Consider the following 22,700-nt stretch of genomic DNA (forward strand, 5'->3'; position numbering starts at 1 on the left):
TCCAACTAATGTCAGACAAGCTTCCCAGACCCAGAGTACTGTAATAGGATTTGACTAGGGTAACTAGGACTATGCCTTCTAAAAGCAAATAAAATGTTAATTTAAGAAACAGTATCTTTTCTTTAAAACCTTCTAACAAAAAAGAAAAAAGGCAGGTTTATTTTGGTTGCATGATCAAGTTACCCTATAATTGTACAAGCAAGATTTTTAAAAATAAAAATTTCCCAAGTCCACGCGTAGTCAACTAAGTCTATCAGGCCATCTGTTTAATTACGGCTGATGGCAGAATAGAAACTGTTAAGTAAAAAATGCCTTTACTTAAAGGAATAAGAGGATATATTGAGAATTAAATTATTATAAACTGAAATATTTCTTAGAATTGAGTAGTTTTATTCACCACTGTACTAGCTTTGCATGATAATACAATAAATCTAAAATATTCTTACTCGCCTTTTAGGGTAATAGCACAGTAATGAAAGGTAATGCAATTTAAATTAATCCTCCTTCATTGCATATTAAAAGAAACTGAATTATTTTGTATTTCTTGTGAACTATGGTCATATATATGCACATTTACTGTGATTCACCCGACACATGACAACATGCTAATCTGCCGTAATTTGACCATGTGACTAAACCATAATTAACAAGCCACAGATTAAGTAACAAATTAAGATTTAATGCTCTCCAATCCCAGGTGCTCTTGCATTGGACGTGCTGTGAAAAAGGAAAGGACGAGACAGAATGTGATTCTCTTGCCTGTGAGCAGACAGGGAATGCACAGGACAAGGTGAATGCACAGGACGAGGCTGGTGTCCTGGAATCATCCTCCTAGGCATCAAGCAGTAGAGCAAGACAGTATGGAGAGAAACTCAGTCAAATAACAAATGAAAATGAGAAGTGATACACATGAATGGCATTATTTGACATAACTTCATAACACTCTGTCCTTCACCATAAGCCTTAAACAAAAGGAGCTCTGGAACCAAAGTATACAGTATTGTGGATACTCTAACAATTAATAGTCTTTCAGATGACAAGTAATTAAGGTAATCTAAATCATTTATAAGCAGTCAGAACAAATGGAATCCTTCAAAAGTGACAACGGTACCAACAGATCTGCAGAATTTATAGAAAACACTGAAACATTCCTTCAGGGCATAAGTATTACAGAAACTGGGATTTGATATACAGAACAAATGCCATGCCACTTCACTTACTAATAGCACAAAGTGAAAATTATATCTCAGGAGGCATGCCAGTGTCATATAGCTTGTCAGTTCAGCTGTGAGAAAATCATAGCAGCCCACAGACTATTCTCAATGTAACAGTGGAAATCTGAAATGGATTTCAAAAGTGCATGGCCTTGCATGACTTCAGTGGGTCTAGGTCCAATTCTGACCTTCACCAAACTACTGTACAGCAAAAGTCAAATACTAAAGTCAAATAATCTACCCCCATGTAAAATGAGCATTAATCAGACTGGAAACAGACGCACGGTCTTCAGAAAACATTATTGAGGCAGATTAGAGGACAAGTTCTGCCTTTTCACAGTTACAGTGACAGAGTTTCTACACCATCTACTTCCTTCAGAAATTAAGTAGGTGTAACAGAGCGAGGATCACAACTGTACTGTTGTTCACACAGAGGAGTATTCTTCCTCACATCAAAGTCTTATTTTTACAATGATCAGCCCAGTGAATAGTAAGGATGCAGGTAACAGAACTTGCCGCTATGTGAAAAAGTAAATAACTGTGAAATGGCTGCTATGTAACATTCCACCAAACACTATTACCTGCAAAATCTCAATGATTTTCAATTTGGTGTCCATTACGATCACATCTTCACTGTCTGAGGTGCTGGCTTGCTTGCTTGGGTGAATGCTTGGCTGTACATCAGGGGCACTGATGGGAAATATAGATCCTCTGCTCAGTACCATTTGGGTCATCATCTCTCCTACGCCATGGATGGTCCTCATAACATTGTTTCCTATGCATTAAACACAAACACATATATATTTGCCATCAGTAAAGCTTGCTTGCAAAGCTATATATCACACACCCCCAATGTCATCAAACCCCTTAACAGTCTTAATAGACATATTGAAAAATAAGTTCTCAATTCCTGATCAAAACTCAGGAGAGGGAATTAATTCAAATTACTCAATGGTTTTGGGACAATATTCTGCACTGATTTTCCAAGAGATCATTTCTTAGAGGGCAACAGATGGAAAAGATGGCAAACACTTTCCACAGCTCTGTAAATATGTTCAAGAAATCATAAAAAGTAGAGCAAAAGGAATCTCAGTAGTTCACCTAACCCATTCCTTTGTCTGAAGGCATATTATCTACATCTAAAATAATTTCTGAAAGGTTTGTTTAACCTGTTTTTAAGAATATTTAAGCATTGTATATCACACATTATACAGCATACCTAGGCAAGTGATTCCAGTACTTGACTATGTTTATTGTTAGAAAAATTTTATTGGTATTTAATTTATACCTTCTATTACCACAATTTATGACCTTGCTTTGTAGACCCATGGGAGGAGTTCATTTTCCATGCCTGCTCTCACTGATGTCTTTGCCATGACAACTGGACATAATATATGTGCTTGACAGTAAGGTTGCTTTTGGCACTGCAGAAGCTGGAAGGAGACTATCCAAGTATCTTATTTGTCACACTAAGAGAGAGTAAATATTTGAGGCTATGCAAGTCTGATCAATCTCTGTATGTGGTCCAAATGACAGGCCACAAACCAAAGCCAACTGACACAACTAGCCAACCGTCCCCCTGCAAAAAAGTCCCAGGAGAATGTCAGGCCCTGAAGGCTGTCCTGAAGGTCAAACTAGTATCTGTAATCACAGTGCCCTTCATAAGTTATACCTGGGGGAAAAAATTGTTTTACATTCATGTGGCAAAAATCTTTAGTCCAGACTAGTTGCAATAGTACCTATCACTGATGCCAGTTCAGCAAAGTCGATCAAGAAATACCATCTGTTCCCATAGATTATACTGGTCAGTCTTTATAGTGAATTTTGATACGAAAAGCATCTCAGTGAATCAATGACTACCTTCTTGCAAAGGCAGGGAGAAGAAAGAATGAGCGTTATCATGTTACCTACCTACATGAATTAGTTTCCTTTCTTGCAAAGCACAGATGAATGAATGGAGGAAAGGAAGGGAATAATAGCATTTCTTCACAGAAAGAGTGCCAAGACCTAGACTACACCAAAAGGCAAACAAAAGAATGGAGGAAATGTAGCTTTGCTGAGGTAAGCCGGAATAATTCTTACATGTCTTTTAGTACACTTTAATCACCATGCAACTGACAAATTTTACTCACACTGTAGAGACCCCTCTTCCCAGATAATCTGCTGTAAAAAGCCAAAGCTATATTTTATTTTGTTAGCAATATCCTCCTCTTATGCCCTTCTTTCTTCAACCCACAGAGCTCAAGTACTGCATGCAGGGAAAGAGGATGCCTTCAGCCCTGACTTTAAAAGGAAAACACACAAAGAATTTGCTTTTTCAAAGCGAATGAGGCAGATTAGTGTCACATTTGAGGTCCCATTCAGCATCCGGTCTGGTGTGCAATCACTCTGAAATGGTCTTTTGAAAATAATATTTCAAGTGCCTACAAGGGAGGGGAAAAAAAAGATGTACTTCTGACTTTGCATGATGTTAGGAAAAAAAAGCTACAAGTCAAACTAAGGGCTAGATCCTCACATTAGGCAGGCACAGAGAGTTCTCCTAACTGCTTACACCAGCATGAAGCAAATAAAACCATTCTAAACATCTTTCTTGCTGCAAAATGAAAATGGTGCATTTTCCTCTCAAATCAAACAAAACAGCTGGGGAATAACATAGTACAGATCTCTCGCTCTCTCCCTCTCCCCACCCCCTTTCTCCCAGTGTGCTAAACATTTATTTGCATTGACCATAATTCAGTATACCCATGTAAAGCTAGATTACTAAGTGGAAGACCTTCAACCCTTAAAGTAGCTTCAGTTAAACTGACTTTTTGCATCTTCTTCAAACCATGAAATAAATGACCTCATTCATATCATCCTGTCCTTAATGCTGACTGATAAACCCACAAGAAGACCTATACATTGTGCAGCTGCTTCATGGCCTGTAATACCCCTGCTCTACATCTCAGTTGAGAAGTCATCATCCTTTCTCTCACAACATGTTTTCAAAATCCCTTTCACTCTGTTGTACAGAGGTGAATATAAACAGAGGCACTGCTGTTTGGAAAGCTTAGGAATTCTTTATAAAACAACTTGAGTCAATGGGGTTACCAGCTGATAATTAAACCACTTAAGTCTAAGACAAGTCCAGAAGATAGTCTTCTCAAAAACTAGATACAACTGCAGTTTGTCCCAAATGAGGCAGAAAAATTCCACTTTATCTTGAAAAGTTCCTGTCCACCCTTCAAGACTGAAGTCCACTTGGTGTAAAGTTAACAAAAAAGGTAATGTCTTTTGGACAACAAGTCAGACAACATCTTGGGTGGACCTCATGTTCTTGGAGAAAGCAAGCTGGTATTTTGCCTAGAGCACACATCCTGCTTATTTCTCAGCTATCGCTGGGGTGCTGCACAGGCACCGCTAGGCATGGGATTCAACTCCCTCTGTGACCAAAGAATTAGTCACTCTCTCTGCATTTCAGGACCACCTCCATAAATGAGGACACTACTCTCTTCATCTCTAAAAAGGACAGTGAGAGGCCTGATATAACAAAGACTGTGAGGCACTCAGCTGATGTGATGATAGAACCTATAAAAGCATCTAGGAAATAAAAGGAAATAAAAAGAAATTAGATGACTGCTGTCCTTTCCCCTTACCCGCTGAACACCAGTGGTAAAAGATGGTACAAACCAGTGAGCGGTAGTTATGAAGCTGCTTCCCAGCAGCATTGGTAACAAGGATAAACCCTCTGTCCACAACATTCCTTTACTATTGACCTTCACACGACTGATCTAAAGAGCTAGAGGCAGGAAAGCAAAGGAGGATTAAGGTGGTACTTATCACTACCATTTCAAATTGTATTTCATTAATGCATAGGAAAGGATTTTAGTGAGAGAAAAGTCTACTTAATCCAGTTTAGTATTTACAGCTGAAATGGGTAGTGACTCAATACTGCATTATTTGTCAATAACAGCAGTGAGACAAGGTGTCATGGGTAAACCCATCTTGGATGCTGACTATTACTTTTAATTAACTCAGAGCAGGCTGGGGGAGAACATTCCCAGAGTGAAAATAATACAGCAACTGGAGCAATTCAGCATTCTTTTCAGGAAAGATTTTAACAACTATGTTTTGTAGGGTGCTGATGAAATGTAACCATCTCTTAGGATTAGACAGCACTCAACCACCACATTCATGCATGGCAATGAAGCAGCTGACTGCATCTCAACACTAGGAGGAAGTGGTGTATTCTTCGAAAGAAGCCATGAGGATCATTCATGTACATAAAGAGTGGGCAGTAGCTTCCCTTCCAAAAGATTCCCCAATAATCAGCACTCGTGGTGGTCAGTGTTGCCTGTCCAGCCTTGGAAGTCTAGCCCATGTTAAGCATGGATTTAAATCTGTCACTCACAAATGTCAGGTGACAGCAGCAGGCTTGCTAGTGAGTTGTTTCTTCTTGCTAGATTTTTGTGTTCTCTTGGCTTTAATACAGTTATCTTGGCAGGAAAGGGTATGAGTCTCTGAGGTAAGGCATGCAGAAAGGTTATTGCGGCTTAAAAAGTGACTGACTGCATGTCAGCTAAGCCTGCAACAATGCAATACAAAATACACTGGCTCAATAAGAGAGATTTAAGTTCTTAGTACATATGCACACAATGACTAAAATAACAAGAGCTCTGATCTTAGTTACAGCTCCAAAGTGCTTCCTGAATACCAATGCCCAAGGAAAAATTCACTTACTGCCTCAGCTAGTTAACTGAGCTAAATCAGGAGAGATAGCAACTAGATGTGAACCCTGATTACTTTTGTGTGCATTTTGCTAGAGATAAGCGAAAAGAAGCTTGAGCTGTGCCTTCTCATATGGTACTGCCACCCTTAACTTGCTGATCTCCATCATTTGTTGTTGTCTTTGAGGTCAAGGTATTAACATTTATATATGGCTGAGAAGTGTGGCAGGGAGAGAACAGTCATTGCAATGTTGTAAGGTGCTAGTGTGTGCAACCAACTGCTTCCCTCACCAGCAAACCACTGCAAAAGTGCTCAGAGCTGTGACTGACCAACAGAGGAAATGAATGCAAGGCAATCTCACAAATCATCTTCCATTTTTTCCAATTTTCCCTTCCTCTCCCCAGTTCTTCCTCTCTGCTCCTCCCTCTGCCAAGATAAGTCAGATGCCAAGAACCTTCCATAAGGACTGGACCCATTAGAAATGCCTCCTGTTGAATGTATGGTCTCACAAGGTTAGTCAAATGAAGAGTGAAATCACTGCACACATAAGTGGTAATTTAAAGGAGCTGCAGATTGACAGACACTGAAAGAAGAGGAAAGAAGCGAATGCTTGTCATGTTTTCAAAAGACAACTATGCATCTCCTTTTCATTACTTTTTATTACAGTGATCACAACTTCCTAATGAATATCAGTTTCTGTCACAATACTGAGGCACATAATCTCATACAATTTGGCACGATTGACAACAGAGCGGCCTCTCTGAGAAGAAAGAATTTTCAGAGGAGTCAATTATAGGAAAAAAATAACAACCACCCAAGTAATCGAAACAGTGGATAATTTGACACTTCATTTTCTACATAAACATATTTTCTTGATAAGTCATTTACTGGTTGCAAAAATTCGAAAAGCAGAATATAAAAGTAAACAACAATCTGCTATGTAATACAGCATGGATGGCAAGTGACAAAATACCATATTCAGAAAGAAAAACAACTGTCAAAGGCAGCTGGCAATTCATGCCTTTTCTCCAAATTGTTCCTAGCCAATTGCTATGCAGCGTCCTCAGTTTGTTCTCCAGTACCCACAGCATTTTAGGTATTTCACAAACAGTGCAGAGAACTGTGCAGTAGCTGAATGTGAATACACAATGGACAGCCTCAAAGGCTGGCAGATACCCTTACAGCAAGTAGCCCTCTACTCCACAGATGTCCCCAAGACACCAGGGAACTGACTTGCAGCCTTGTTTATTTAAAAATTAACTATACACACCTGATCTGGTCCCTAGTTGTCACAGAGGGACAGAGTCTGCTCTTACTAACATTATTGTTTCGTCTTCCTCAACACAGATGTAGGAAAGATAGATTCCTAGGACTTACTTTCCAAAACTGCTCAGCCATTTTTAGCTCAAACAGTGTTGCACAGTGCTCATCTCCCTACTCAGAAATGTAAAGAGTGTCTATATTTTCAAAAGGATTTTAACACCCAACAGCTCTCATTAGGGCCTGGAGAAGCTAAATGCTCAATGCTTCTAGAAACGAAGTACCTAAATAGGAGCTGACATATGATGGGTTCTTCAAGAAATCTGGTACTTAATGGCCAGAAAAGACAAATGTACATGTATCCACTGCTCTAACAATTTTCATTAACCTGTCCATAAAAGTCCAATACATTGTTCAATCTTGCTTGTATAAAAAAGGGGGGGGAAGGAGACAAATCAAAGGTTTTGCAGAAATGTGGTATTTCTCGCATTGTCTCTGTAATTATTAAGTTACAGAGACAACTCTCTGATGTCATCAAGCCTGAGCATGCTTTTGACTAGGACACCTGACACTTCAACTTCTTCCAAACACCCCCTAGAAAACACTTCCCTTCCAATGTAGCAGGGCACAAGCCAGACAGCATATGCTGCCAACATACTTAGCCCCTCCCTGCCATGCCAACTTCTTTCACCACAGCCTTTCAGGCCTCCTTCCCCATCCACAACCCAATGAAGTCCCAAAGCCTTCTCAGTCCTCCTCAGCCACTCTCATTTTTCCCATGACATGAACTTTTACCAACTGTAGCCCTGGTGAGGCAAAACTGAATTTTGCCAGTCTGCTGGGGCAGCTTTAGGCTCATTTCCAAGCTCACTGCTACATTAGGAGACGTCAGGTGTGTTGCTGAAAGTCCAAAACTTTTACCATCATCAAAGTAATTTTTCAGCAAAGCTGACCTTGTCTCAACCTGTGCCTCAGTGTAGGTGCGTTCAACCAGGTTTTAAGACAGTACCTACAACAGCAAGCCACTTTCCTGATGAGTGCTGAAAGGAGCCTTGACTCTGAATGGCCTTGACTTTGTGGGTTTCAGTGAGACCTACACTATTGCTCCACCATAAGCTTCTTGAAGTTTCAGTGCCATCTTAAAGCATGCGATACTGCCAGTCCTTGGGGATCCTCTGGCAGGAAACCGTATGAGCAGCAATGTCTAGTTACCAAGGGCTAAATTAAAAACTCAATGGCAGCTTTAGCTCTACATTTCTTTGCCTTTGTTGATTTGGCTACATTGCTTCATGCAATTTAATTTTTCTGCGTGAAAAGTTATAGCCATTTTTAAGACATATAACAACAACACCTCACTACCTAAAGGAACACATTTTATTTCAAACCCTTTAGAGCTATATATTATTTGCCAGAAGCATTAAGCCTTACAGCTCTGTTTGTGAAAGAGGTATTAATTTTTACAGGTTTTCTACAGAATTTGCTCATAAAGACTGTAGAACCTACCATAAACAGGCCAAGAATCACACTTTATTTCTTCATTAAACCATTTTTCTTCACTCAATAACTAGCTGACCTCAGGCAAGCCTCACAGAAAACCTAATGCATGACATTAAGGGCAGAAGGTGAGGCCACTTCTACATTTTATACAGCCCTCGGAACAAATGAGGCAAAACAAACAAAAATCCCCACGATACGCAACACACATACATTTGCCAGGCACCCCGAGTGAATCTGGCCACCCCAGCCTCCACTTACCTACAGTGTATCCGCAAGCCTTCCCTTTTTGCATGCAAACTCACTGCTGCCCAGCCATGGTGAAACTCCGCAAAATTTCACCTTCTCCTGACATTCTGCAGGTTCTGCTGATGTTGTCTATCCCCAAAACCACAAAGCAGTGTCAAAAATACAGCTTTCATGCCATGGACATTAGATGAAGGAAAAAATACATACATCAGCATGCCGGTCTTGAAAGTAAAAAGCATCATGGGAACCAAGCCTTCTAGCCAGGTTACATCCATGAAACAGATATCGATTCCTAGAAGAGCAATGGTCTCTGGAATCACATTAATGCACAGGCCTCATGATGAGGGAAAGAATAAGGAGGAAAGAGAAATGGTCCATGCCAGAGAATTAAATTCTCAGAGTGACCTCTCCTTTAGTCTGACAATATTCCTCACTGAACGGCAGTCACTTCACTATAGACATCTGTGACTAACACAACTAACTTTCCTAAGGGTTAAATCTTTTTGCTCTTGTAACCCTTTTTTTGTAAACTGCTGGCATAAATTATTGCTCCAGTCTGCCAGGCAGCCACTGCCTCATTAGCTCTGCTAATCAAAGTATGCCTCAAGAAGATATTTCAAATTGTTAACTAGACAAAAGAGCCACTAACAGACACGGATGCAAGGCTGAGAAACAATACAGTCTTTTCTAATAGTCCTGGATGAAATCTGGTCCTTCTTGGTCACAGAAGACCCATAGGCACAGCAGATGTGGCAGGTCCAACCTTGTTCTCAACCCTGTTCTAGTAGCAGTCTCACTACTGATGCTTCTAAGCAGTAGGCATCTCTACTTGCAGCCAAGAGGGCTGGAAGAAAACCCTACCTATCTTCTTGCTCAGTTGAAGCTAAAGGACTAAGCAGACTATCGGGATGTATCAAAGGGGCAGAAGACTGGACAAGAGTCCCCTGACACATTGATATATAAGCACTCCTTTGCAGAGAGATGGCAGCCCACCAGTGCTGAAGTCTTCAGGAGAGAGCGAGGGCTTCCCCATTCTGATCCCTGCCAGGGTCGAATCCTTTGGGATATACCACAACAAAGCAGCAAAGCTTGCATTGTGACACAGGGGTCAGACTCTTCATGACACATTTCAAAGAAATGTTCCACGATCTCAGGACACCTATAGACAGATCTTTAGTCCCTTTGGTCTACAGGAGGGATACGCTACCAAGCTAAAGAACCAGACATAACATGAAGGAGCTGGGATATTTGGCTACCAGTTTGAACAGGTAAAAGGAAGCATCTGTTGAGCCAGTCATGAGCAACACATTTCATGTGAGAATCACAGAGGCAGGAGCAATTGGAGCTTATAGGTAGTTTTTAAAACCTGTTTTTCAAAAAGACTGAGCATAGCCTTCCTTTGTGGAAGCGAAGGGAGCTGAAAGACTGCTGTCAGTGGACACCGGATCAGGAAAATTGTAGTCATTTACATAGAGCTCCTGAGGGAAGACATACTCTGCAGATAACCTAGATTTGTCCCACCAGTTTTCAGATTGGTGCCCAGCACTGTGGAGTTGCATCCCAAAACACATGAAGCTTAAATTCAAGGATGTATTTCCTTGCATGTCATTATTCTCATCCCCAAACAACATTAACTAAATAGCACTGAGCTGCTTGGCAAACGTGTAGCTTGCCTGCTAATACTACCATGTCATTTCATCTTTCAGACCTGACATACACTGTAGCTGCATGGTTTGACTAAAATCAGCTATTTGAAAGATCAATCACACCTAGAGAAAGATGTGCATTTTAATTCACAGAGAATAAATAACCGGTATTGGACAAGGCAGATTGGCTCCTGACTCTGGAATGATACAGCAGGGTGCACTTATTAGGAAAGCAACGACTTTACCTTTTAATTAAAACTGCAAGAGATTATAATGTTCTTGAAAGGTGCCAGAATGACAGCACTACTAAATGAAGTCCTCACTTTCTCCTTAAGAAAAAAATGCCTCTTTAGGATACAGGTAGTATTTTTTGTAAACCCCGTATTTTTTAGAATCTAAAGGGAAAAAAAGAAACAGAAAAAAGCTTCAAATAACCTCAAAAAATGATTCAAAGACAAGACACTGAAAAAAGGAGTTGGCTGCAACATTTTCAAGTCAATTCATTTTTAGGATGCAATCTAGGTAAGAAGCATTTCCAAAGATATACTTTTCTTTTTCCAAGATCCTCTCTCACAAATGTTTCTAGTCAACTTTCCCCAATCTGTCCTCATCAAATAAGGTCACACCTGAAAACTACATGCACACTAATTTAATTCTGGTTAAGGTAACTGACAGTGGCATTAAAATCAAGCTTTCTAAAGGAAATAAGGCATAACATTAACAATAACGTAAGGCTCTTTTCAGAATCTTTGCAGAACCAATATAGAGAAACTCGCACACAACATCAAGGACTACCTCAGCCATCAATGTGAGTCAAAATTTAAGCAAAGAATGGAAAAGGACATCTTGAGGTAAAAGGTTAATTAAGTCTTCATGCAACTTCCACTAAGCCTAAAAATACATCCCATTTTGCAGATTTGCTTCAACAGTTCAACACCTGTCATATATACTTCCTTACTTAGCAAGTGGTTTTACTGAAATCAGTGGGTCTATTTAAGAAATAAATATTAAACAGGGAAGACAACTCCAGATTGCTGGTTGTAAATCGGGTTGTTTCAATTTTGAGGTGCACAACTCCAGGCAGGCTTCCCACAGCCAAGACCAACCTCATTCTTCCCCCCACCATTAATATATTTCTACCCATTCCTAAAATCCTGACTACAGATTTCATGATGTGGAACAGTTGCTAAAACAGTAAGGAGCCAAGCTCACCAGTTCCCTACAACTCCACATTATAGGAATCAGATGCTGGAAGCTTTTGTTGCTACTGACCTGGAACAAATCAATGTCAATAACGGAAAGGCAGTATACCCTATCTGTCCCCAAATTTATTCAGCAATGAGTTTCCCATAGATATCAGTACTTTTTAACAAAACTAAAATGCAAGACCTATCATGTAAAATAAATAGATCCTACCCAAAATTCTTAACTTCTATAGAGCTGCCACCTTAGATCTACTACAGCTGCAGTATAGGAATTACATGACTTTTTCCATTTGGTCAAACCTCAAGTCACTTGTCCTAGAACTGAAAATCAAGTGCATTTCTGAATAGGCATCATTATTGACAAAATATTGCTATTAAATATCCATTTAATATTAATCTATGTAAATTTACAATAAGATACTGATGAAATGTATAAAATATACAGAGCCCAAGCTGGTATTCAGTAGCACTTGCCTACATTAGAGTTACAGGATCAGGCCCCCAGTGCTTGATAAAATGTAAACACATTTGTTTATACCATTAAATCATCAGTCCCAGGCATCATGGCTGGCTTTCAGTGTTTGTCAAAACTGGGTTTTAGAGCTACACTTCAAAGCTCTAAGCTCAAAGTATGAAATACATGTTCTTACTGAATTAAAGCTAATGCCTAGACATCTGTGATCACTGATGGGATGGATTAACAAAAAAAACAAAACAACCCAACAAAAAAAAACAATTTTATAAAAATCTCCAAAATTAGTAATTTACTTCCACACATTCACAGTATATACACAATCTTACGTTTTTCTTTTTTTTTTCCTAAATAAAAGAACATCAGTGTAATGAGTTTTGCAACTCAGGGAAGCTAACTTTCCTTAAGAAAGCAGCTGTGTAAATGTGCACATCCCTAGAGCAATAATGTGCTGGAGGGACACCAACCTGCAATACTGTGTTCAAAGGTATGATATGAATGTTGCAAATATCGGACCTGCCAGAGAGGGTGCTGCAAGTGAGACCCTTGCAGCAGTCTGGAGAGAGATGGGAGAGCAGAATCTGACCTCCTCTAAAGACAGGAAGAAGTCACCCTCACCCTAACTGACTGGAGGCAAAGCTCCCACCATCCTGAACGACGGCATGGAACAATCCATCTGTCTGTATTTTATGGAAGTTATGAATAAGAAAACACTTCCTGAGAAAAATCAACAGACCATCCTGATTTTAGAAAACACCAACACATTTTCAAAAACTACTGACTTACTTTCTATTGTAATCCTTTTTACTTAAGAGCCTAAGAGATCAGTATTGTAAGTTAAAAGGGACAATAAAAAGCTAAGACAGGTAACTGATAAAACAACTAACAGATGTTCTCAACAACGCAGTTTTATAAGAGAGAGAGGATATCTGTGTAAAAGGGGAAGGGGAACCTTTGATGTACAATCTTGTAAGTACTATAAAATTGGAAAACAATGTATACCTATAGCCTTTGCCTGGTGAACAGTCTTTATACTGTCAGTGAGGGGGGGTCTAGATTAAATTCCCGAGACCAGTTTCTCTGTTGGCCTGTTCATTCCTCAGGATCCCTAGTGGATCCTGGACAAGGTGGATTCAGGCTCCTCAGGACCTAGATAACATCAGTACCTTTGGGGTCATACTTGTTTGGGGAGAAGTGACTGCACAAGATGCAAAACACTGTAGAATCAGAGCCCTGGTCTTTCCCCTTCCCCCAGAACATAAAAAAGTACAAGAATATCATTAAGACACATGATCATCTCATACACAGGCCTGTTCCAGCAACCCTAATACAGTAAGGTCTCCCTGTCAAACACAGACTCAAGCCCAGCCTCAAGTCAGGACTCATTTATCCTTAGCATCATCTACAGTCCAACACATGCAGAGGCTCAGAAGTTCCAGCCCACCACCACCACTCAGACAGAAAACATATAAGCACTTTCTCCACCCTACTGTGGGCTCGAGCACAAGTTCATGAAGTATGAAAAGACCGCACACAGAAGCAGCCAACTACACTTACAGCACAAGCCAGCAAATCCCCTGAGCTCAGCTCTTTCTAGCTCAGTGTGGACACAGGGCACCTGAGCTACAGCTAAGTCATACCTAGCAAGGCAGAAAGCACACAGGCAGATCAAGGGCTCTGTGTGTTTAGGGCCCCATTCAAACCTTCTCATTACCTTGTAGCAAAGGCACAATCAGGGCGTGGGTGCAAGACAACCACAGGGCTGGTTTTAAAGGACAGCTAGCAGACAAAAGTTTTTTTAAAAAAAACAGGAGGGAAAGGAGAGAAAGAGTGGAGTCAGATACTCAACTAGCACAAACTCTCACAGCCCCAGGAACTAGAGCAACTTATGCCAGCTAAACTCCTGCCCCTATGGTCCGATTCATTCCTCACCAGCAGGCTTCCACACGAAACAAAGAGAGGCAGAAGTTACAAACAGTTGACATTTCAGCCCCAGCAGTTGTCTCCAGAATGTCAGCAACTACAGTACCTGGTGCTTTCTTCTTGAGCTCCCTCTTTAATCTTAATCTGCAACTGAAGTTAGTGCTGACTGGGTTTTGTGTGGGTTTTCTTAATGAAAAGTACTCTCCTGTTTTCCTTGAGTAATATGTTTTTCAGACATTAAATATGTTCTTCGGGCATGAAGGTCTATGAGCTGGGTGCTCAAAAATAGTGAATAGGAGTTACAAAACTGCTTAAACTGCTACTAAATTATGCATCCTTGTGACATATGCATCTTCATACCCTAATGTTGCCCATGGGTACATAATTATGCACCTGCAGAGAAGGAAGGAGGAATGGTAAGATGCTGGGACATAGCAGTTAAACATTCAGGATCATTCTGTCTCAACTGCAAAGTGAATGCACAGTTTATGTGTTTTATGACCTGCCAGTCAGAAAAGAGGGAGGCTGAAGACAAGATATGACCATCCAAAGATGGGCATCATTTTCTTTTGTCAGAGACTGTAGAAGGCCTCTCCAATAAGTCTTACAGCTATTTCAACATAAGAACACCTGTCTCTCCACAGCACAATTTCAACGCCTATTTTTAAGCCAGGACAGCACAACCAATATCTCTATCTCTGGTCTCCCTTAAGATGGCAGACATGATGGACAACAGTCTGAGCTAGCAAAAAAGGTCTCTAAAGCAATGGGCTTTCTAGCCATGTAGTTAGCAGCAAAAGGGAAAAAAAAAACCAACCAACAAACCAGCCTACAGATCACTTCCAAAAGAACATCAATGGATTGTCACATCCTGACCTGAACCAGTCCAGTGTTTAAAAGATAAACATCCATGGAGACAACTACAGCCAAGAAAGAAGTTTAAAGAATCTGTATAAAGGCCAAAGCTAATCAAAGACACACAGAAAATCCCACCTTTGTTCCATGCCTTTTTTGCTGAAAGAACGTGAGACAAAAACAGATGTGTGACAGAAGTTTCCAACAAGGCTCCAGTCAATGGTTGAGTGTTACTAACAAGGCTACTGAGCTTCCATTTGCACCGTAGTGACATTTTCTGCATTCCTTTACTCTCATTTATTTCAGAGTAAATTCACTGATTTGCATGGAATTGCTCTGGAAATTAGTATAACTGAGAGCAGGTCTGTTTGCACTTAATGGGCAGTTCTCTCCTCTCTTATACAGCCTGAAAGGAGACCCTTCAACAGAAATAAAACGGAATCAAGGATGAAACACAATTTTATGGGTAATGAAGGTGAGTAAAAACATTGAGTAAGATGTATAACCAGGATTAAAGACTTGAGCAGAGAGAGAACTTAACTGAAGAACCACATCTGCGTGCTCCATCTTGCCAATACGCCAAGATTGTATCTGGAGTCAAACTGTGTCCAGAGCCATTTAAGAAGAGCGTCTGCAATGCAGTATTTCAGGGACAAAAAAGGAAAATGCAATTCCAAGTGTCTGAACATACAGTCTTCCTCTAGTGCTGTAGAGGGACTGCAGCCAGCTACAACATGCCTTAGTGTGCACAGCATTGCAGGAAAGACCTTCAGGGGCTTTCAGTAAAGTGTACTGGCAGCGATGGAGGAAAGATAAGAGAACCAAGCATAAGACTTCTTGGCTCAGAGGTGACAGAGCAGACAATGACAGTCTATGCTTCTCCAGAGTGTGTGAACCTCAAAGAAGTAAAAAGCTATGAAGGATGGCACACTCACACAGGGCATCTGTAGGAGTGACTGAGCAAAATGATGATTAGGAAAACTCAGGACTGGGAAAAGACCTCCCAGAGAAAACAAAATAACTGTTGTTTCAAACAAGACAGCCTTTTTGGTGCTGTGGGCCAGCTGGCAGTGCAATGACACTTACACCAGCTACATATTAAAACAGAATTTGCCATCAGCCAGTCTCCTGGACCCTCAGCCCACATGACTGTCACACGTCCCTTTCACACACAATGGAAAACTAAGCTGCTAAGTTTCAGCACTTTCCTGGCATGCTCATTCTTTAAGCCAGTTTTAAGCCATGGTAGGAAAGGCAGTGGGACATACAGCATTGTCCTGGGGTTGTCAGACAGGCACTCTGGTCTGGGTTAAAAAAAGAATACTCTAAACTGACAAACAGATGCAGAAGATGGCCTCATCTAGACTTTCACCTGGTGCTTCTGCAGTTCTGGGACCAGTAACATCTTATTCTCCCTTCAAGTGAAGTGCCAAGAAGACTAATAAACACTTGTGCCACATACGAGCCATCATAATCGCTGTGCCAGGGAAAAGCTATCTGCACTTGCTTGGGATGTTCAGTGCAAGGAACACTGAGGACTAGTTCCAGCTCAGTTCCAAACAAGCAAAGGATCAGCAGCACCAACACAGCAACCGCAAATCATGAAGCAGCTCCGCAGCTCTGTTCAAAAAGGTTCCTTTTCGGCTGACCATCTTAATGTATCCTGCAATACGTTCCTGTAGGTGGGTTTACAGAACCTTGAAAGATCATCAGTGAGACATTGTGTAAATTATTTCCACCCTAAATAATGAATTACACACTGGAATAACAGTCTTTGCTGCTTCTCTCACCTCCATCCTGAAACTTGCTCAACCTTTCGAAGTATGATGATATAGGAACTTGAACAATATCTAGAATTGCCAGCAGCGTCCGGGTCAGTCTGAGAAGCTCACTAAAACTATAAAAGCCAAAGTATATGAGGTTTCGAGCCAGATGTACCACCTATGAGAAAAAGAAATTAAAAATGAAGGAAGCGTCGGCAACCTGTGTGGTATTTGGCTGTGCAATACAGTTGCATTTCACACAGCAACTTTCACAGAGATTCAGATCTAGAGTGCATTCAAATTAGTACAAGTCTTTCCACTGATTTAAATGGGTCTTGGACTAAGGCCAGCGACACCAAATGTTTTTCAGAGTTAGACAAAACAATTGGTTAGTCAAATTACAAGAGAGAGCAAAACCAACAGGAGATTTAGGAAGGCTTGAAAGGATACAATTGCAACTGGGAAAATATATAAGATCAAGAAGCAAGACTCCAGGAAATTGTTTAAAGAGGCAGCAGCTGTAGAGAAGACAGAAGTCAAAAGAAGAGTAACTTAACTGTGTTAAGTTTGAATAGAGGTGATTTCAGATGACCAGAGACAGGAGTGACAAAGCTTGGGAGGCAGGTTGGAGGCAGAACTATAAAAGCTGTAAGCATTTCCCCTTTATTCAATGTTATTTGAACCTAGAAGATTGAGGCCTATCTAAAGTTTCTGTCGGGAATTTCAAACAATATTTAAAACACAAGATTTGGTTATTCAGAGCATTTCCTTCAGTGTCATACCTTACACAGAGAATTGTACTTACTCATATTGAAGAATCCCTGCACGCTAATTCACTAATGTGGAAAGAAAGGGCATATCAAGTGTTCAAAAAACGGGTAGATGTGGCACTTCGGGATATGGTTTAGTCTAGTCTACCCTTGATTGGTTTAGGTGGGCTTGGTGGTGTAGGTTAATGGTTGGACTGGATGATCTTAAAGGTCTTTTCCAACCTAGACGATTCTATGATTCTATGACCATTCACCCACACACATATTCCTTCTCCTGCCACTGAAATGTAACCATCTCAGGAAAAGGAAGGAAAAATACAGCTGATTGACAGCAGACAGTAATACTATTTTCTGCAGTAACAGTCATCACCAAGAACACTGGAATTAGGAACTGGTGCTTCTTTAGGACATTTTACATGGACACTTACTCTGCAACTAACTTTACTTTGAAACAGCCAATGTCAACCTAGCTGGAACGAGAAGGAATACTCTAAGTAGGACACAGACAGCCGAGAAGTACCTCAAATGTAAGTTTATTTTTCTCTTTGTCTCCAAAAGGAAAGGGCTGATTTACAACTTCTTTCAAGTACTCTTCTACAAATTCCATAGTTAGCGCAAACTTCCTCTTCATTTCATTCCTTGAAGAGTCTGTGAAAGAATCATACCTACAATGCAAGGCACAGAAGGAAGAAAAATTAAACATGTCTAATATCAGGATCAGCTGTCACTAAAGAATAAACAAACCAATCACAATGCTATAAAGTTACTGTCAGTTCTCTGTAAGGAGAAGGGGCAGAGGTCAGCAAATTCTGCATAGATATGCAAAGATGGCAGACAAAGGATGCACAAATCTTCCCCCTGATAGTACCAGGAGAGGTTGCAGTGAATGGGAATAATGGATATAGGAAAATACTACAATTCTGGCAGATAGCACTCTTAAATCTTGCTGTGGCAATTCAGTAAGTCACTAAGTCTCCAGCTGTCCTCTGCCCGTCAGCCAGAGTTTACTGTTTCTGCAAGGAAGACAGCAGATCAGGAAAGCAGCTTGGGACAGTCAACTTCCTCCTTTGCACCACTAACTAGGACTGATTTGTCATATATGTTAAAACAGTCCTTCATCTCGCTAACAGAAGCAATACCATCTGCTGCACTGCTATACTTCTTTGTCTCTTCAGCCAGATACTCCCTGTCTGGGTCTAGCCCAGTGGTGCTGCTCCTTCAAATCAGTTAAGCCAGAGAGGGTTTCCATTGAAGTCAATGGGCCCGTCTCCCATACTTAAATTTAACACATGCTTAAGTACTTCACTGGATGGAGGCCAAAGCCTCTGTGAACTGTTTCTGGGGCAATAGCTGTACCTAACTGTAAATTCTGGCTTTCCAACTGTGGCTTTCAGTTGAGCTTGAAGTATAAAACTGGCTTCCAACCTAGCAAACGTGTAATGTTAGACACAATTAGATTACTTCAAGTTCAGTTGGTCTGAGGAAAGGCCATTCCATTTTTACCCAGCTTGCTCCCTATCAGAACACAGTGAAAATGAAACTGAAGGATTTCCATGTAAAGCTACCCATGGAAGTTTCCAAGAGTAACAATAATTAATAGCTCTATGTTCTGGACAAAATACCGTTTCACATACATGTTGTGTTGACATTAGACATCTACAACCATTTCGTTCTGAGACTAACCCCTACAAAGTGCTTTTGTACTTTAGTTTGCAACACTTTCAACTCACTCATGAATTGTGATCTTAGTAGGAATTTCAGTCCACAATCTGGCATATCTGACAGGTACCACAGATTCCTGAGGATCCCTGTCCACATGCATGTGTAGCATCAGTCGACAGAAAGAAGCCCGGAGATCATAAGGGAGGCTTTCATCAGACATACATCGTAGGATCAAGTCTACTGACAGCTGTGCAGAAATCTGGTTGATAGCTAGATATTGGCGGTCCAGGCACATTCGCGCAAAGAGGTTCAGTTGGTACCTTAAAAAGAATAACCACATATTTCCAACTGATTTCTTTGAATACCATGACACAACCTACCTCAGAATCTCACTTTACAAGCCTGATGTCAGCCTTTCTGATGTAAGTGCTAAAAAATGACAAGTGCTAACCAAGGGATCGACTTGCCGTTAAAAATGCTAACATCAGGCTCCAGCCCCTGCAAAGACTGGGCTCCCTTTGAAAGTCAAAGGGAACATTGTTCAATGGAAGGCTGAAGCATTTGGACTATTTGTTTTCAGCCTATGTAAGTCACTTTTCCATGATCCCATCTCCCCTCTAATCCTCAGTACATGCAGAACACTCCTTCCTCAGACCGTGCCTTGCTTCCAGGGCAGCACAACCTAAAAATATAGCCCAATAAATAAAAGGAAAGAGGCAAATTGATAGAGAGACATAAAGAGCTTTCAAGGAAACTCAAGATTTGTCTGGAATAGACAGCAGAGATTGTGATGCTTCCTACAGGAAAGAAACTTGAAACAGACTTTCAATCCCAGTTTCTGGCATGACCTGGTTTCCTTTTTTGATATTGGCAAATGAACTGGATAATAACAGCACAGGCTCTTCAGAGAGTTTACATTTTCTTCCATTTGAATAAGCAGTTTTACCTGTAGTAAGTAAGAACTTCTAAATCTGCTTTTGTGCCCTCCTTTGCCTCCTGAGCCAGATGCCTGATGGCTTTGCCATGAGGCTCCTTGTTACTGTCAATCCAGTAAAGCCACACTTCTTCTTCATCAATGTCATCCGAGATGGCTGGGCATTCCAAGGGATTGTCCATTTGTGTTGAAACCAGCCTGTAAACACAAATCATTCACAATGGAGCCACTAACAGACCGCTACGAATGTAACAACAGAGCAGAGGTAACAAAAAGCTATGTTCTGATTATGGATGCTCACTTGGTCTGAATGAGAATGTCAGCATTCCCTGGGCTCAGCATAAACTTGCAGATGAGTTCCTGAGTTACTGGTATTGCTGTGGTGTTAGATACACACAGGTCCGATAGGTAATCCAAGAATCTGCAGTCAAAAAACCAGATGCAACAGAACGTGAGACTTAAAGTACTACACAGAAACACTGCGGTAGAAATCTCTAGCATCCATCACTAATATGCTCAAGGGAGCGCATATATCATGAGATTTATCAACATACAATCTTTGCTCATTCGTACTATTGCAACTCACAACAGATACAGATGAGTAGTAGCTTTAAAAGCCACCTTGAGTGGTGCTGAACAATCAGTCAGGAAGAGAGAAGAAAAATATCCCAAGCGTGATATTTCTCAGCAAATGAAAGGCCAAAGAGTTGTGCCAGAACTTAAGAGCAGCCTGAGGCTGTCTTAAGCTTGACTGGCAGGGGAGCTCCACTGAAGGCCCTCGTCCTTGTCAGGAACCAAAAACAAGAGTACACATTTTCACCCATGTTCTCCATCAGGTAAACATGCATCTCCCTAACCCAAGTAGCAAGGAGATGTTACTTGTGCTGGAGATAGCCATGTGCCCTCTGAGGAACTCCATTGCAATAGAGGAGTCCACACCTCCACCTTTTAAAATCTCTGAAGTGATACAGCCAACAATTAGCAAAGAGAGAAGCTCTGGCAGAACCTGAAGACAGGACCTCTGTATTCAAAGAGTTCCATGTAAAGCAGAAATAACAAAGCTGTGCATGGAAATCAGTTTCCTATGAATTTGTCTCTCAAATTTAGATCTTCTGATGTTTAACAAGGTTCAGGCTGAGGCTTTCCTCACAGCTGGGACATTCATTAGGTGTCTGCTTCTTGTCCCTCTTTCATGGATTCCTCTGTGTGTATTAACAGCAGTCCATATTGCAGCCTTTGCCTCACTGGAATATAAAACGTGCCTCTTCCCTCTACATAGCTGCTTCGTAGGAACTGAGCATCCCTAAGCCCACCATTCCTCTAGCAAATGTAGCTAAAACTGGGCAAGAGGCTCAGGAGCTGGTGGGGGAGCAGATATGAGCAGGCACACACAGACAGATCATATACTCCACTTCCCTAGAAATCCAGGTAAAAAATTTGACCATGTACTATCAGCCACTCAAGGATCCAATAGTTTGAACTGCTACAGGTGATCATTCTACCAGAGGGAATCAGAAAATCATTTCTGCATTAGCACAGACCACACTCCCCACAGAAGTCTGGGAACTGCCAGGGATGAGTACAGAAAGCATTTTTAGGGTACACTTAGGAACAATTTTACCCATCGCTGAAATGAAGCTTTGTGGCAACAGGTAATTAACAGCGCACAGCAATATCACATCACAAAGATAACATTAAGTAAACAGCACATAATTACACAGCATTCTGGGGGAGTTACCCTGTTGGAGCTAAAACATGGGAAATTTTGTAGCTCTCGTGTTTTAGAGCATACTACCACCGTTCTTACTCACACAAGCAGTGCTGCAAAAGTCTACAAGACTCTTCATGAAAATAAGTGCCTTTACTGTTCAGATTGCACCATCTTGGCAAGGTATATTTTTCAAACATTTATTGCTCTTGGACATCAGCCTTAAAGAAGTGAAGGTATATTTTAATGCACAGCAATCGCGCAATTTTTTTACTTATGCAACAACAGTACGACACTCTCCACCATAAAGTGACGTGAGATTGTCAATAAACACTAGGACCCTTCAGCACTGAGAAGGAGCTGGTGTCATGTGGTTTCCTCTTAGTACTGACCAAACCCAATACATTTTAGCATGGGAGAGGCAATGAGATTACAGAGTGAGGCAAAACGGCGGCAGACATATAGAGAATAACTGAAGCAGTGAAGCACCAGGGCCTTGAGGAATATCCTTAATCGCTAACAGAAAAATGGTATTCACAATTACAGAGGACATTATTTGGCCTTCAGTACATTAATTTCCTATATTTGTATTACTTCGGTAATCTTACAACTGAAAATCCAATGAAAAAAATAGATAGATTTTCCATTAAAAAAAAATCTATTTCCTTTATATTCTGACCTAAAGTTAATCAAAAAAATTTCCAACTGAGTGAAGTTCAAGGCCAGAATTTTTCATTTGGAACAAAATCTGGTCTAAAACACATGTTAGCTCAGATCTTCACTGTCCTAAGCCCCTTTCAGGTCTGACCTGGAATCAGGACCTGCAGGAAAATTGGTA

At 40.7% G+C, this 22,700-nt stretch overlaps 1 protein-coding gene across 3 annotated transcripts in view; it reads right to left on the reverse strand.

Moving 5' to 3' along the window:
- ITPR2 (inositol 1,4,5-trisphosphate receptor type 2) overlaps positions 1-22,700 on the reverse strand; it is a 263,348-nt gene that overhangs the window by 157,054 nt on the left and 83,594 nt on the right. For all 3 annotated transcript variants that reach the window (XM_075727981.1, XM_075727982.1, XM_075727980.1), the window contains exons 17-22: positions 20,456-20,575; positions 20,167-20,352; positions 19,289-19,540; positions 18,079-18,223; positions 16,816-16,966; positions 1,796-1,989 (exon numbers count right to left, since the gene is read on the reverse strand). In XM_075727981.1, coding sequence (XP_075584096.1) covers positions 1,796-1,989; positions 16,816-16,966; positions 18,079-18,223; positions 19,289-19,540; positions 20,167-20,352; positions 20,456-20,575 — 1,048 coding nt within the window. The remainder of the gene's footprint in view (positions 1-1,795; positions 1,990-16,815; positions 16,967-18,078; positions 18,224-19,288; positions 19,541-20,166; positions 20,353-20,455; positions 20,576-22,700) is intronic.

This window comes from Pelecanus crispus, chromosome 1, assembly GCF_030463565.1.
Source record: "Pelecanus crispus isolate bPelCri1 chromosome 1, bPelCri1.pri, whole genome shotgun sequence".
Classification (NCBI taxonomy): domain Eukaryota; kingdom Metazoa; phylum Chordata; class Aves; order Pelecaniformes; family Pelecanidae; genus Pelecanus; species Pelecanus crispus.